At 42.7% G+C, this 13,827-nt stretch overlaps 1 protein-coding gene across 1 annotated transcript in view; it reads right to left on the bottom strand.

Moving 5' to 3' along the window:
* The window catches only part of mgat4a (alpha-1,3-mannosyl-glycoprotein 4-beta-N-acetylglucosaminyltransferase A), a 284,363-nt gene that overhangs the window by 107,808 nt on the left and 162,728 nt on the right, over window positions 1-13,827 (bottom strand). Inside the window, exons 4-5 of the mRNA XM_072262765.1 lie at window positions 13,484-13,617; window positions 2,312-2,358 (exon numbers count right to left, since the gene is read on the bottom strand). Of these exons, the coding sequence (XP_072118866.1) occupies window positions 2,312-2,358; window positions 13,484-13,617 (181 nt within the window). The remainder of the gene's footprint in view (window positions 1-2,311; window positions 2,359-13,483; window positions 13,618-13,827) is intronic.

The following is a 13,827-nucleotide window of genomic DNA, read 5'->3' on the forward strand; positions in this document are numbered from 1 at the left end:
TATGAAACAACACTGATTCAGTTTACCTAACACATCATTGCAACAGATATTTAAAAACATCATAACCAGATCCTTTTCCTAGCCTCTGTGTTTCAGCTACCCCAGTGGTTTAACAGCTAAGTTCTGAAATTACCTTTACATCTATGTTTGCCTTTCTCATAAAGTAATGATGCTGAATCTGTCAGTGGAATATTAATGCAAGAAAGGCCATCTCCCTACACATGAATATCAAAGGAATGAGGAGCAATTTCTTTAGCCAGAGGTTGGTGAATCTGTAGAATTCATTACCACAGATGGATATGGAGGCCAAGTCATTGATAGGTTCCTGATTATTAAAGGTGTCAAATGTCACAGAGAGAAGGCAGGAGAATTGGGTTGAGAGGGACAATAAATCAGGCATGATGGAACGGTGGAGCAGATTCAATGGGCAAAATTGCCCAATTTTGACCTCACACGTCTTATGGTCTTACAGAATTATCACTTCAATAAAAACATTGTAAAGTCTGGGCTTATAGTCAAATATTTCATTCAGAGGAAGTGACTGTGAAACTAATTGGCATTTGACACATTGGTCTGTGAAATTGACAGCAGCTTAGGGAATTCTGCACAGTTTTAATTTCACATGAAACTTGCATACTGTGCTGCATTTCTAAATGCTTCACTGTTTCCCGCCTTCTCCACAATTCAGAAATTTACTAGAATCGACTTGAACGTGAGTTATTGTCAAACTGATGCCATTATAAAAATCCCTGAATATCTTACTTTATTTTACAGCAGGATTGAATAAGATTTTATAAATGTAGAATACATGTGTGTGCCTTTGCTTAACGTGGGGAGGCAGATTCAGGGGCAGCAACCACACGGTCCTCGACAGATCAGGTTCAAGGTCCAGGCACAAGGCATAGAGACATCCAGGGGCACTTCCTCCACTTTCACTGCCATTGTGATGCGTCATTATCTTCTGCCATCACCACCGTTGAGGTCTTGCTTGGATCGCTCTTTGTCTAGAACCTCTCCCTTGACCTTACCGCCATGAGTGACCGTATAGGAGCTAAGTGCCAGATGGCTAAACTCCAGGCGGCAACAAGCTCAAGATCTCAGGAACTCACAGGCCTCTTCACCGTGACAAAGTGTCACGGTGGCATGTGTACTGAACCACGTATACTGCTTGGCAAAGTATCTGACCCTTAAAAGAATTTATAAAGATATATGCTAATTATATTGACTTAAATATTTCAACATATCAAATATTTAAAAATAAACTATAAATATTGAAGAATTTGTTCACTATATTTCAGTTCTACCTTAATTATGTCCATTGCATTTCTAAGCTGATATCCTCTACTGTACAATCCTCCAAGAGGACCACACCCTTGTGGCTTGGAGGCTTGCGTGTCTCAATGACCCGGAGAGCTCTGCTAGAGTGTCAGGGTCTTGTGCTTTGCCTCTCGGTAGGGTCACCCATGCCAAACAGGTTAAAGGGTAGAGGCCACCAGTTCTCCAGGTTCAGCGGTTCATCTCAGGGCTAACAACCCTGACTGTTCAAACAAAGCTGTTACGGAAGCAGCAATGAAAGACCCCCTACACCTGAGTGCGACGGTATTCCTGAGTCTCCACCCAGGACTTGCATGACTGACAGCAGTGAAAACCAAGAAAAAGCTACTGATATGTTGGAGGAAGCCCAGAACACTGCCAGAGATGGACAGCCTTCATTGCTGCCCTAAACGCCAGCAGCATAAAAGGCAATAGGAAGTGCATTCATGTAGAAAATGTTTTTGCTTCCTATGTTTTCTGCAAGAATTTTTTTTTGCATGATTGGTTGCTGAGCAAGCTTGATGTCATCACTGCTGTTGTATTCCAGAAGCCCCAATAAATAAATCCCTGACAACAATAAGCATTAGCAAAAGTGATAAGATATTTGATCCATAAAGAAACTTAATTCATTGTTAACACCGTTGCATTACCCAAGTTCTGCCCCTGACTATATGTGACTTATTTTCCCTTTCAGCATCCTAAGTGGCAGCTAGTAAAAGATAGTTTATATGCATTGCATATAAAAGTAGTTCTTTTTTTGAAATGGCATTTCTGCTTGATATACAAAGCACATCCAACAGCACTGAGATGCCTTCAATTGTATCCATATTTAATAACCGGATGTAAAGCACAGGGCTCTCACTACTGTTCAAACAAATAGACAACAGGTATTCAGAAATGTCAAAGTTATCCTCCCTTTGTGCATAAACTAAATAATTTAGTGGCAGTCAGCAGCAGTTCAAGTATCATTTACACAAAACTGGACAGTCCCACTTACTCTTTCTCCAGACTGTCCAGGACGCCATGAACATGATTGAGGTCAGTCTATGGAAACAAAATAAACAAAAAAGTCAATTGTCACTGCAAGTTTTTCTGCCCTGAATTAAAGTAATAAGCTCCTTAATTTTCAATCGTCTCTGTATGCAGTTGTGGTTTATCAAAATGACATCAATTTCCCGGACATACTTGTCAGAGATTAAATTCCCCTAATAACATGGTTTTACCTAAAGAAATCACTCTTGCACCTGGCCCAAGATTGAGAGCATCTGGCATTTTAATTTTCTGTTATTTATTTATAGATACAGCATGGTAACAGGCCCTTCTGGCCCAGTGGGCCCTTGCTGCCCAGTTATACCCATGAGACCAATTAACCTACTAAACCATATGTCTTTGGTATGTGGGAGGAAACTGGAGCACCCAGAGGAAACCCATGCAGTCAGGAGGAGAACGTACAAACATTTTACAGACAGCTGGCACCATAAAGCTCTGTGCTAACTGCTATACCACTATACCGGCATGGTAAGGGAGCAAGACGAACTAATGTGTTGAATGAATACAGTCAAAACACAGAGCACTAACCAGCCACAGCAGCCCACTGGCAATGCTATTTCCATTCCCACCTGTGCACATTACAATCCAAGCACAAATTAGCATAATATACTGTAAAAATTGCATATCCTGAAGCAGTAATTGGATTTGTTTCAAGATTATTTTTCCCTCAAAGGGGAAATAGGGCACTTTCAACAATATGACCCTTTTAATCATTTCTCTTGGGGCACTTGAAGTGTGTGGAATAACTGCTGCTTCATTTATGACCGTGTGCATTCAGGAAAAAAGTGCAGTTTGAATTCCAGTGGGTTAGCACTGTATTTTGGAAAAATATTACAGGCTGTCAGCTACAATACACGAAACACATTCTTCGAACATTTTCCCTTTTAGTCACATGTCAAAAAGTCTGCTTCTTCCCTGCCTGGCATACAGAGCTCCCTCAGAGGCAGGATCCAGTTAAAAATATCCACAAACCAGCAATTGTTGCAGCTTTCAAATAGACTCCATGATGTGTTTCATCAAAGAGCATTAAAGCTGCTCAAGACTTTGTTCTTGGGGTTCAGGAAGTCTTTCTTCACTCCAAAGCAGGGCAATATATTTCATGTCACACATGAAGCTTTGCAGACTGGAGCTCTCGGTTGTAAGAGTTCCTCACCCATGCTCACCACTTCACCTGCCTTTACAATTATCATTCCTACCAGCTAACCATGTCTACTTAGCTCTCTGCATTTTCTCTTCTGTTGTCAATTTGTTAATTTAGATCTTCTTGATCCACACTGCTTGTGAAATCAGTGGCCGCTTTATTAGGTACACCCTGTTAATGCAAAAATCTAAGCAGCCAAACATGAGGCAGCAACTCAATGCATCAAAGCATGCAGACATGATCAAGAGGTTCACTTGCCGTGCAGACCAAACATCAGATTGGGGAAGAAATGTGATCTAAGTGACTTTGACCATGAACTGATTGATGGTGCCGGATAGGGGTGCTTTAAGTATCTCAGAAACTGCTGATGTCCTGGGATTTTCATGCACAACAGTCTCTAGAGTCTATAGAAAATGATGCAAAAAAGCAAAAAAAAACATCCAGTGAGCGACATTTCTGTGGGCCTTGCTAGTGAGAGAGGTCAGAGGAGAATGGCCAGGCAAGTCCAAGATGACAGGAAGGCAACAGTAACTCACATAACCATACAACACAACAGAGGTGTGCAGAAGAGCGTCTTTGCACACAGAACACATATTACCTTGAAGTGGATGGGCTATACCAACAGAAGATCATGAACATACACTCAGTTGCCATTTTGTTATATACAGGAGCTACCTAATGTGGCTGGTGAGTGTGTACATTTTAAGCCACAGATGAAGCTTTGCCAATTGCAGCTCTCTGCCTCAAGTTTCTCACTCATGCTCACCATTTCCTCTGTCTTTACAATTATCGTTCCTGCCAGCTAACCATGCCAACTCAGTTCTCTGAATTTTGTCTGCTGTTGTCATGTCACTTATTTTGATCTTCTTGATCCTTACCGCATACATTTCCTTCAGTCTGACACTGTTGGTTCCAGTCCTTTTACCTTCTTGCTACTTGTTTTGCATGGTTCACACAGTTTCTCTAGAAGTTTTTACTTCTTGCACGTTGCATACGGTACTTTTCCAATGCTTCCATCTGATTAAGTTCTGCAGCTCAGCTCAGTAGTCAACAAGTCTAGGCTGAATGAATGGGATTGATGAGCTGGGGGTGGGGTTGAGGCATGGATGAAGGTTGACCAGGACAAAGGAATTTGGAAATTAGGTGAAAAAAACCCAGATTTTCTTCAAAGTAGAGTTGTTGATAAAATTCCATCTTTCCCAGAGCGTACTAGTGCAATTCTACACTGACATCATCGACAGCACTCTCACATCAGCCATGACTGTCTGGTACAGCGTTCTCCCACAATATACAAAGTCTGCCAGGTCAACGGAAAAGCTCACTGACTGCAGTCTACCGGACACTGCAGGGCTTGGAAGTGTCCAGGACACAGACGCAGGCAGGAATAATCAGTGCAGACCCTATCCACGACAGCAAGCTGCCTTTTCCAAAAGCTCCCTTCTGGAAAGTGCTCTAGAGCTATTAAAATAAAATCTTCATGCCATCTTAAGCTGTGAAGGCCAAGTCATTGGGTATATTTAAAGCATAGGTTTATAAGCTTTTGATTAGTAAGCATATCAAAGGTTACGGGGAGAAGACAGGAGAATAGGGTTGAGAGGGACAATAAATCAGCCATGATGGAATGATGTAGCAGACTTGATGGGCTGAATGGCCTAATTCTGCTCCTATGACTTATGGTCTTACGGAAATAATAGCTCCAAGAAAGGTGCTCTCACTATGAGCTCCTGTGACATCTTGGGTGGTGTCTTGGAACTGGAATAGGTTCATTACTATCACATGTACCAGGCCACAGTGAAAATTTTGTCTTGATAGCGTTCATACAGATCAAATCATTACACAGTACACTGAGGTAGCACAACTTAAAACAATAACAGAACGCACAATAAAGTGTAACAGCTACAGAGAAAGTGCAGCGCAGGTAGACAACAAGATCAAGATCATAATGAGGTAGATTGTGAGGTCAAGAGTGCGTCTTGTACTAGGGAACCATTCAATTGTCTTATAGCAGCAGGGCAGAAGCTGTCCGTGAGCCTGGTGGTACATGCTTTCAGGCTTTTGTATCTTCTGCCAGTGGAGGAGGGGAAAAGAGAGCTATCTAGAGAGCAGTGGAAATATTCCCCACTTAGAGTTACACAGCACAGAAGCAGGCTCTTTAGTCTATCTGGTCCATGCCAACCCAACTGCTCATCCAAGTTAGTCCCACTTTGCAGCACTTGGCCTGTAGACCTTTCCGATCCTTGTACCTGTCCAACTGTCTTTTAATGGTTATTGTGGCTGCCTCAACTGCTTCCCCTGACAGCTGATTCTGCACTGATACCACACTGTGTGTTTAAAAAAATTGACTATCAAGTTCCTGTTAAATCTTTACCCTCTCACCTTGGACTCATGCCCTCTAGTTCTGGATTCCCCAACCTTAGGACTGTGTGCATTCATCTTATCTCTGCTCCTCATGATTTATATATGTCTCTATAAGATCACACCTCAGTCTCCTGCACTCTGTGGGATAAAGTTCCAGCCTAGTCCAACCTCTTTGGTTCCTCAAGTCCTGGCAATGTCCAAGGTCCCTCAGTTCCAAACATTCCCAGGGCCCCGCCATTCACTGTGAAAGTCCTAAGTGAATTTGACTTTTTTAAAGATGCAAAACTTCCATTTATCTGAATTAAACTCAGCCTCCTTTACTCAATTGCTCAAGATCCTCTCCCTTAAAAATTTTGATAAACCTTCTTCATTGTCTGCTATATGATCTATTTCAGTGCCACCTGCAACTTACTAATCAAGCCCTGTGCATTCATATCCAAGTCATTGACATAGATGACAAGCAACAATGGACCAAGCACTAACCCAAGACACACCTCTAGATACAGGCCTCCAGTCTGAAAAGCAACCTTCTATCATCAGCTTTCCACCATCAAGCCAATTGTGTATCCAATTAACCAGGTCTTCCTGGATTCCACCTGATCTAATCTTCTAGAGCAGCCTACCATGCGGAACCTTATCAAAGGCCTAACTGAAGTCTATATAAAGCACACCTACTGTTCTGCCTTCATCACTATTCTTGGTCACATCAAGAAAACGAAAGTTCATAGAACATGACCTGGCATGCACAAACCACCCTTTATTACCCCTGTCTTTCCAGTTGTATCTTATACCCCAGAATCTTTCTCCAGCAACTTATCTACCACAGATAAGCTTACTGATTTTAGGTCCTTGGATTTCGTTTGTCCCCATTCTTAAAAGTCAAAAATTTAAGGTTAAAAATACAATTTGTGAGACACTCAGGGAGTCAACTTTCCATTCAATTAACAGAGAACAATCCTGGGGCAGTAACAGAGGTGTGGGTTCAGTAAAAACACAGAGTTGTGTGTGGTTGGTACTGACCTAAGTTTAGGCAGGTTTACAACCAACCAAATACAAAACACAAGGATGGATCTTTTGGGTTTTATTAGTGTTCTGCACCCCGAGTTTCAAGATGTCTACTCAAATCATATCGAGAAGGACGGGCAGGATTACTGACCAAAGATAGCAGATGATGAGGTAGATCTCAGGAATAATCTAGTTTTTTTTCCAAGGCATTGAGAGACATGGCTTTTTCTAGCCTCACAACATGACCCGGATCTGAACCGTACCCTCCAAATATCCAGAACTGCCGCTCGGTGTTTTTGCAATACCTTACTTTCCATTTTTCTATTTTCTATTTATGATTTATAATTTAAATTTTTAATATTTACTAACTTTTACTATTTTTAATATTTAATATTTGTAATCCAGGGAGTGGGAAGCGCAGAATCAAATATCGCTGTGATGATTGTACGTTCTAGTATCAATTGTTTGGCGACAATAAAGTATAAAGTGTTGTCAAGGACTATAGAACACAAAATTTTGCCTTGAAAAACAGGCAAGAGTTTAGCAAGAACTAGGCAAAAATGCATGAGATCAGCTTGCTGCTGGAAGAAATTTCGAGCCTATTGCATTACTTTCAACAGTTTATCCAATAACATTTATCAAATTCAAAGTTTACTACATGCATAAATACAAATATTAATTGTAGTGATCTAATATGGATTTCCGAAGAACCAGCGATTGAATCTGTGATGTTATTTATATTCATATAAATATCCTAGGAGCATTTGAAGAGAAGCCAGATACCCATGAGGAGAGGGAACTTGAAAGATAAGCTAAGATGAGATGAACAGACATGGGAGCTCAGGTGGAACATAAAGAATCAGCAACAGCCCAGATAGAAACCGGCAAGCAGACCCAAACCTAATGGGACCTGACTATATTTTGGAATTGAATGCAGTTTCTGCCAAAATGTTGGCACCATTCTGAGTTCCAGCCAGGGTGTGAACTTCATCTTGGTGATTTTGACCTGGTACGAAAGGGGTAGAGGCTTTGTTGGACAGGTACTTGGGTTGAGGAGTGAATGGGGGACTTCGAGGATGGCAGGGGGACTTTGAGTATCAATTTCAAATGTGATTCTGCTTCAGCAGCAGGATGTGACAATTAAGAGTAATATGATGCGCAAAATGAAGTTATGATAGCACTGAACGGCGACTTCTTTGCTTGCATCTTCGGAAACAGCTCTATTTCTATCTTTGATGTCTCTTTTACTTCCTTTGCAAGGTTCTTTTGAAGACCCTGACCTGGAGTTACACTCTGACTTTGGTTCTTCGTAGGAATTGGACCTGCCTTCAGGGCGTCACGACGGGCTGCTTTTTCATATCCTAAGTTTGCGGCTTGGAAGACTAGCGCGGCTTCAGAATGCCGCACTTTCGTGGCTCTGGAGACAGGCTGATCCTAGGCTGGTGCCCCTGACTGAGGCGTTGCGGGAGAACATGGAACATTGGGAGCAGCAGATTAGCTGCCAGGGTTACGTGTCCAGAGAGCTGCGCCTTTTTGGGGCGGACTCTCTGGGTGCAGAGCTTGGAAAAAGTGACGCAACAGACTTTTAACATCATAAATCAACGAGTTGTTGGTTATGTCTCCTCTCTCGCTGTGAAACGGGGACACTTCTTTTTCCCTCATTAGAGAGAGAGCAAGAGAGAGCCTGTGGTATGTCAAACTACTGGGTGAATGAGTAGTCTTTGGGGTACTACAAGTCTGTGTCTTTATTGATGCTTTGCTGCATGCTTGAATGCTTGGTGGAGGGCGCTGATGCATTTCTGCTGGTGGGGGTGGGGAGTAGTTGTTGCTGGCATTTGTGTGTGGGGGGGGTGCTTCGGGGTTTTAATGTTTAACTGTCACTAATTCTTTGGGGCACTCCTTTGTTTTTGTGGATGTTTGCGAAGAAGAAGAATTTCAGGAAGTATATTGTATACATTTCTCTGACATTAAGTGTACCTATTGAAGTACATTGAACTGTGAAGAGTTCCATTCTTGTTTGAGGCAGTACGGTGGTGTCATGGTTAGTGAAGCTACTTTACAGCACCAGTGTTCACTGATCAGGGTTCAATTCCCACTGCTGTCTGAAAGGAGCTTGTACGTCCTCCCTGTGAACACATGGGTTTCCTCGAGAGCCCTGTTTCTTCCCACATTCCAAAGACGTATGGGTAAGGGACAGTGAGTTGCCAGGGAAAGTGTAACAACACTTGTGGGGTGCCCTCAGCACAATCCTTGGACTGTGCTAGCTGTGGATGCAAAGGAATACACTTCACTGCATGCTTCGATGTACATGTGACAAATAAAGGATTGGATGGGTAGTTTGACCTGATTGGTGCCACAGTCAGATGATGACATCTCCCAATAGTAAGGAAGATGGACCAGTAGGTTTGGGGCATCTTTACTGGGTGCAGATACAGTATTAGCCAATCATATTCTGCAGATGCCTCCAGACAGAATCAGATTGGGATGGTTTAAGTAACAAAATAAAAATAAGGTCGATTACAATTGGACGTGGCTGGGTTGCGTACAGGTCAGGTTTTAAACTGACATTGCTGAAGTATTGGGTAGCTCTCTCAATAAGCTGGGTCTGTGCAGTCGTGTTATCACTTGATCCAAACATTTATGCACAACCACAATCATTAACGCTAGTTAACTTGGGATTTCTGAAACTGCGTTTATCCTCATGCCTGTCTCCAAATAGATTTGCAAATCTCTCCAAGAGGGGAAAGAGAAGAAAAAAACGAAAGGGCTTGTTACCATCAGAAAGGCTGTGGCATTTCAGATGGTAAACTGCTGCGAGAGACTGTACTATCGATTCACACAATGCTATTTTGGGCTTTGCACGTTCCAAAACATTAAAAGCTTCCCTTGTTAGCATGTCCAGGGTGGGGGGGGGGGGGGGGGGGGAGAAAGAGTGTTGAGGGAAGCATTAGAGAAAGCAATAGGTAATAGCTGCAAAAATGCCCTCACCAGAAGAAAGAAATATTATATAGCTACAGAGCCAAGGTAAATAGATGTGATAATAGATACAAGGGTACACTTTATAAACGAATGCAGAGAATTCATTACGAAGTGCTAATTGGGGATGGCGACCTTTGTGCCCCATCTGCTGCTCCACGTTCATGGCATTTAGCATTGATACCGCACAGCTAAAGAAATATGGGCTTAAAACTGACCTCTCTCACTGTCTGTGCAAAGCTCACGTTTATTTATTTATTTAGAGATAGCATGGTGCAAACCCTTCTGGCCCAACAAACGGCACCACCCAGCGGCTCACCTATTTAACCCTCAACTAATCACAAGGCAATTTACAATCACTAGTTAAAGTACTAAGCGGTATGTCTTTAGACTGTGGGAGGAAACTGGAGCACCCGGAGTAAATCCACACAGTCACAGGGAGAACATACAAACTCCTGACAGACAGGGGTGGAGACTGAACCGGGATTGCCATCTCTGTAATAGCGATACGTTAACTGCTACAACTACCTTCTTGTCTCACGTGCATGCTCTCTGACAGTTTACTCCCGCATCCCAAAGGCAGGCTGGTAGCTTAATTAAAAGGTGGGGAGAGCTTCACCTCCCCCACCTTTTTATTCTGGTGTCTTCCCCCTTCTTTTCCAGTCCTGAAGAACGGTCTTGCTCTGAAACATCAACTGCTTATTCATTTCCACAGATGCTTCCTGACCGACTGAGTTTCTCCAATATTTTGTGTATGTTACTTTGGATTTCCAGCATCTGCAGACTTTCTCATGTATATGGAAGTTTAACTGGCCACAGTAAATTGCCTCACAGTGTAGGCCAATGACTAAAAGAATCAAAGAGCACTTGTTGGCCAAGTATGAAAGAAAATAATTTATAGGGGTACAACGAAAGTGGGAAAGGGAATAATGGGATTGCTCCTCTGACAGCTGGCATGGAAACAATGGGCTGAATGGCCTTCTCCTACATTGTTATAGGTATAATACAAGTCAAAACACTCCCTTCCAATGAGGTGAAACTTTGGGAACTTAGTTTTGCTTATTTTTGAAGTTTTAATGTCCTTGCACTATACTGCTGCTGCAAAATAACAAATTTTATGTCACGCAAGTCAATAATAATATCTAATTAGATTTGCAAATTCAACCCTGTTTCATTAGTTTAGGATATGGAAGTACTACTGACTACAAAGATAGTAGTCATTTCCTGACATGAATTGAAGTTACATATATAGCAAATTGAGCAAGGATGGTAATTGGGTTGAGCTGTTCTCCGATCTTAGCAATTTACTTGCAAATGTTTTGTCACCATGTGACATCAAAAGTGTGCTGTTGATTGTGGCAAGTCCTCTGAATGCTTGGTCTTTGTATACTCTTCAATCAGCTGATTGGATATCACTTCAGAAACTCAATTGTGATGTGGGGAGGAGATCGCGTCGCCAATTGGCTGTGTGGCCAACTTTGTGCGTTGTGGTCTGGAATTTTGCCTGCATCAGGGTCTACGTGTTTGTTTCCAGAATTGTTCGTGGAAAGCCACACTTCTAGGAATTCTCTTGCATGCCACGGGTTCGTAAGGGTGTTCCTTCTCTCAAAAGGGCAGTAGCTGGACTCCAGAGCCCATGTGCCCCAAACAGTCCTTCCAAGTGAGGCAACACTTCACTTGTGAGTCTGTTGGGGCCATCTATTGCATCCGGTGCTCCCGGTGCGGCCTCCTCTACATCGGTGAAACCAACGCAGATTGGGGGACCGCTTCGTCGAACACCTCCGCTCCGTCCACCACAACAGACAGGATCTCCCGGTTGCCACCCACTTCAACTCTGCTTCCCATCCCATTCGGATATGTCCATACATGGCCTCCTCTACTGCCATGATGAGGCTAACTCAGGTTGGAGGAGCAACACCTCATATACTGTCTAGGTAGTCTCCGGCTCCTTGGCATGAACATAGAATTGTCCAACTTCTGGTAATTCCCTCCCCCTCCCTTCCTCTATCCCTATGTCACTCTGCCCCCTTCCCCAGCTGCCTATCACCTCCCTCATGGTTCCGCCTTCTTCTACTACCCATTGTTTTCCCCTATTGCTCCTTCACCTTTCCTGCCTATCCCCTCCCTGCTTCCCCTCCCCCACCACTTTATCTTTCCCCTTACTGGTTTTTCACCTGGAACCTACCAGCCTTCTCCTTCCCACCCTCCCCCCACCTTCTTTATAGGGCCTCTGCCCCTTCCCTCTTCAGTCCTGATGAAGGGTTCCGGCCTGAAACGTTGACTGATCGTTTCCACGGATGCTGCCCGACCTGCTGAGTTCCTCCAGCATGTTGTGCGTGTTGCTTTGACCCCAGCATCTGCAGAGTATTTTGTGTTTACAATTTGACTTTTAAACTGTGTATTAGTTTGCAGAACAATAGAAATATTGAACCGAACTTTTTTGTAAATTTCATCTGCTTTCTTCATACACAGATGAAATTTGGAAGAAAGTGGGTCCAATATTTTGCAAATTAACTGTTGTATTGATGCACAGTAGCATAGCAGTTAGCGCAAGCACTTTACAGAACCAGTGATTATTGATCGGTGTTCGGTTCCTGCCGCTGCCTGTAAGGAATTGTATAATCTTCCCCATAACCATGTGGGTTTCCTCTGGGAGTTCCAGTTTCCTCTTATATTCCAAAGACCTACAGTTAAGGGTTAGTGAGTTGTGGGCATGCAAAGTTGGCACCGGAAGCGTGGTGACACCTACAAGGTGCCCAACTCAATCCTTGCTGATTCAATTTGGTACAAATGTTTCGATGTACATGTGACAAATAAAGCTAAACTTTAATCTTCATACCTCTGAATCAGGGGCTATGTCCACATCTTACAAACAAAAGCTATAGATCTTCACTTTTAATTTTAAATTTTATAATCAATTTCTGATCAAATAGCAATAAGAAATCTAAAATATGATTTCATGACTAAGCAGCTCTTCACAAGCTCATTGTGCGGGCTCTGTTAATGTCCATATATGGGACAACCAGCCGACTGCCTACAGTCAGTATGTAGGAATTTCAATCAAGATAGCAAGGCAACAAGCAGAGAGTACTTGAAGCAAAAGATGTAAAATGATGGAGGAACTCTGCAACTCCGGCAGTAAACACGGAGGGGAATAGACGTTTGATATTTCGGGCCGAGACCCTTCGTCAGGACTGGAAAGGAGAGGAGCAGAAGCCAAAAAGAAGTTGGGGGAAGGAGAACGGTGTACAAGTTGGCAGGTGGTAGATGAGATTAGGTCAGGTGGAAGGTGAGTGGGTGCAGGAGGGGTTGATAAAGTAAAAAGCAAATAGGTGGAAGTGTATTTGAAAGCAAAAATTCAAAAGAATAACATGGAAGATGTTGAAAAACTAAAGCAGAAAATGGTAGAAACAAACTGCAGGTCAGTCAGAGTCTTGGAGGGGGAACCATTTTATGTCTTGGTCCTTTTAGCAGAACTGGATATCTGAGATCTAATAAAATGGCTAATGCAACACCCAAAACAAAATAGGCGAAGTGGTTTCATTTCAACATCGACCATCATAGTTAAAAACACTAACAATGACAGATAAACCAAGTGCAAAATACAAAGACTGGGCAGCAAGCAAACAATGTACTTACCTCGCCTATAAATACCACTATTACACAATCCAACTTCTCTTCAGTGGACAGCTTATCTATCAATGAATGAAGTGTCTCCGCAAGGTAGGACTTAACTTTTCTTTTCACGGTGGGAATTCCCAACACCAAGGACACTAGAGCCAAAAAAGCACGCACACAGTTAGTCCATGAAAATCTCAAAAACAAAATACTGGAGGCACTGGAAACCTGAAAGACAGAGATCACTGGAAAACTCAGCACGTCAGACAACATCTATTGAGAAACCAAACCCTCGGGGAATGTAGTACTATCCGTAAGAGGGAAATTAGAAGTGCAAAAGAAAGATCTGAGATTACTCTAGCAGG

Source organism: Mobula birostris, chromosome 7 (genome assembly GCF_030028105.1).
Source record: "Mobula birostris isolate sMobBir1 chromosome 7, sMobBir1.hap1, whole genome shotgun sequence".
NCBI lineage: Eukaryota > Metazoa > Chordata > Chondrichthyes > Myliobatiformes > Myliobatidae > Mobula > Mobula birostris.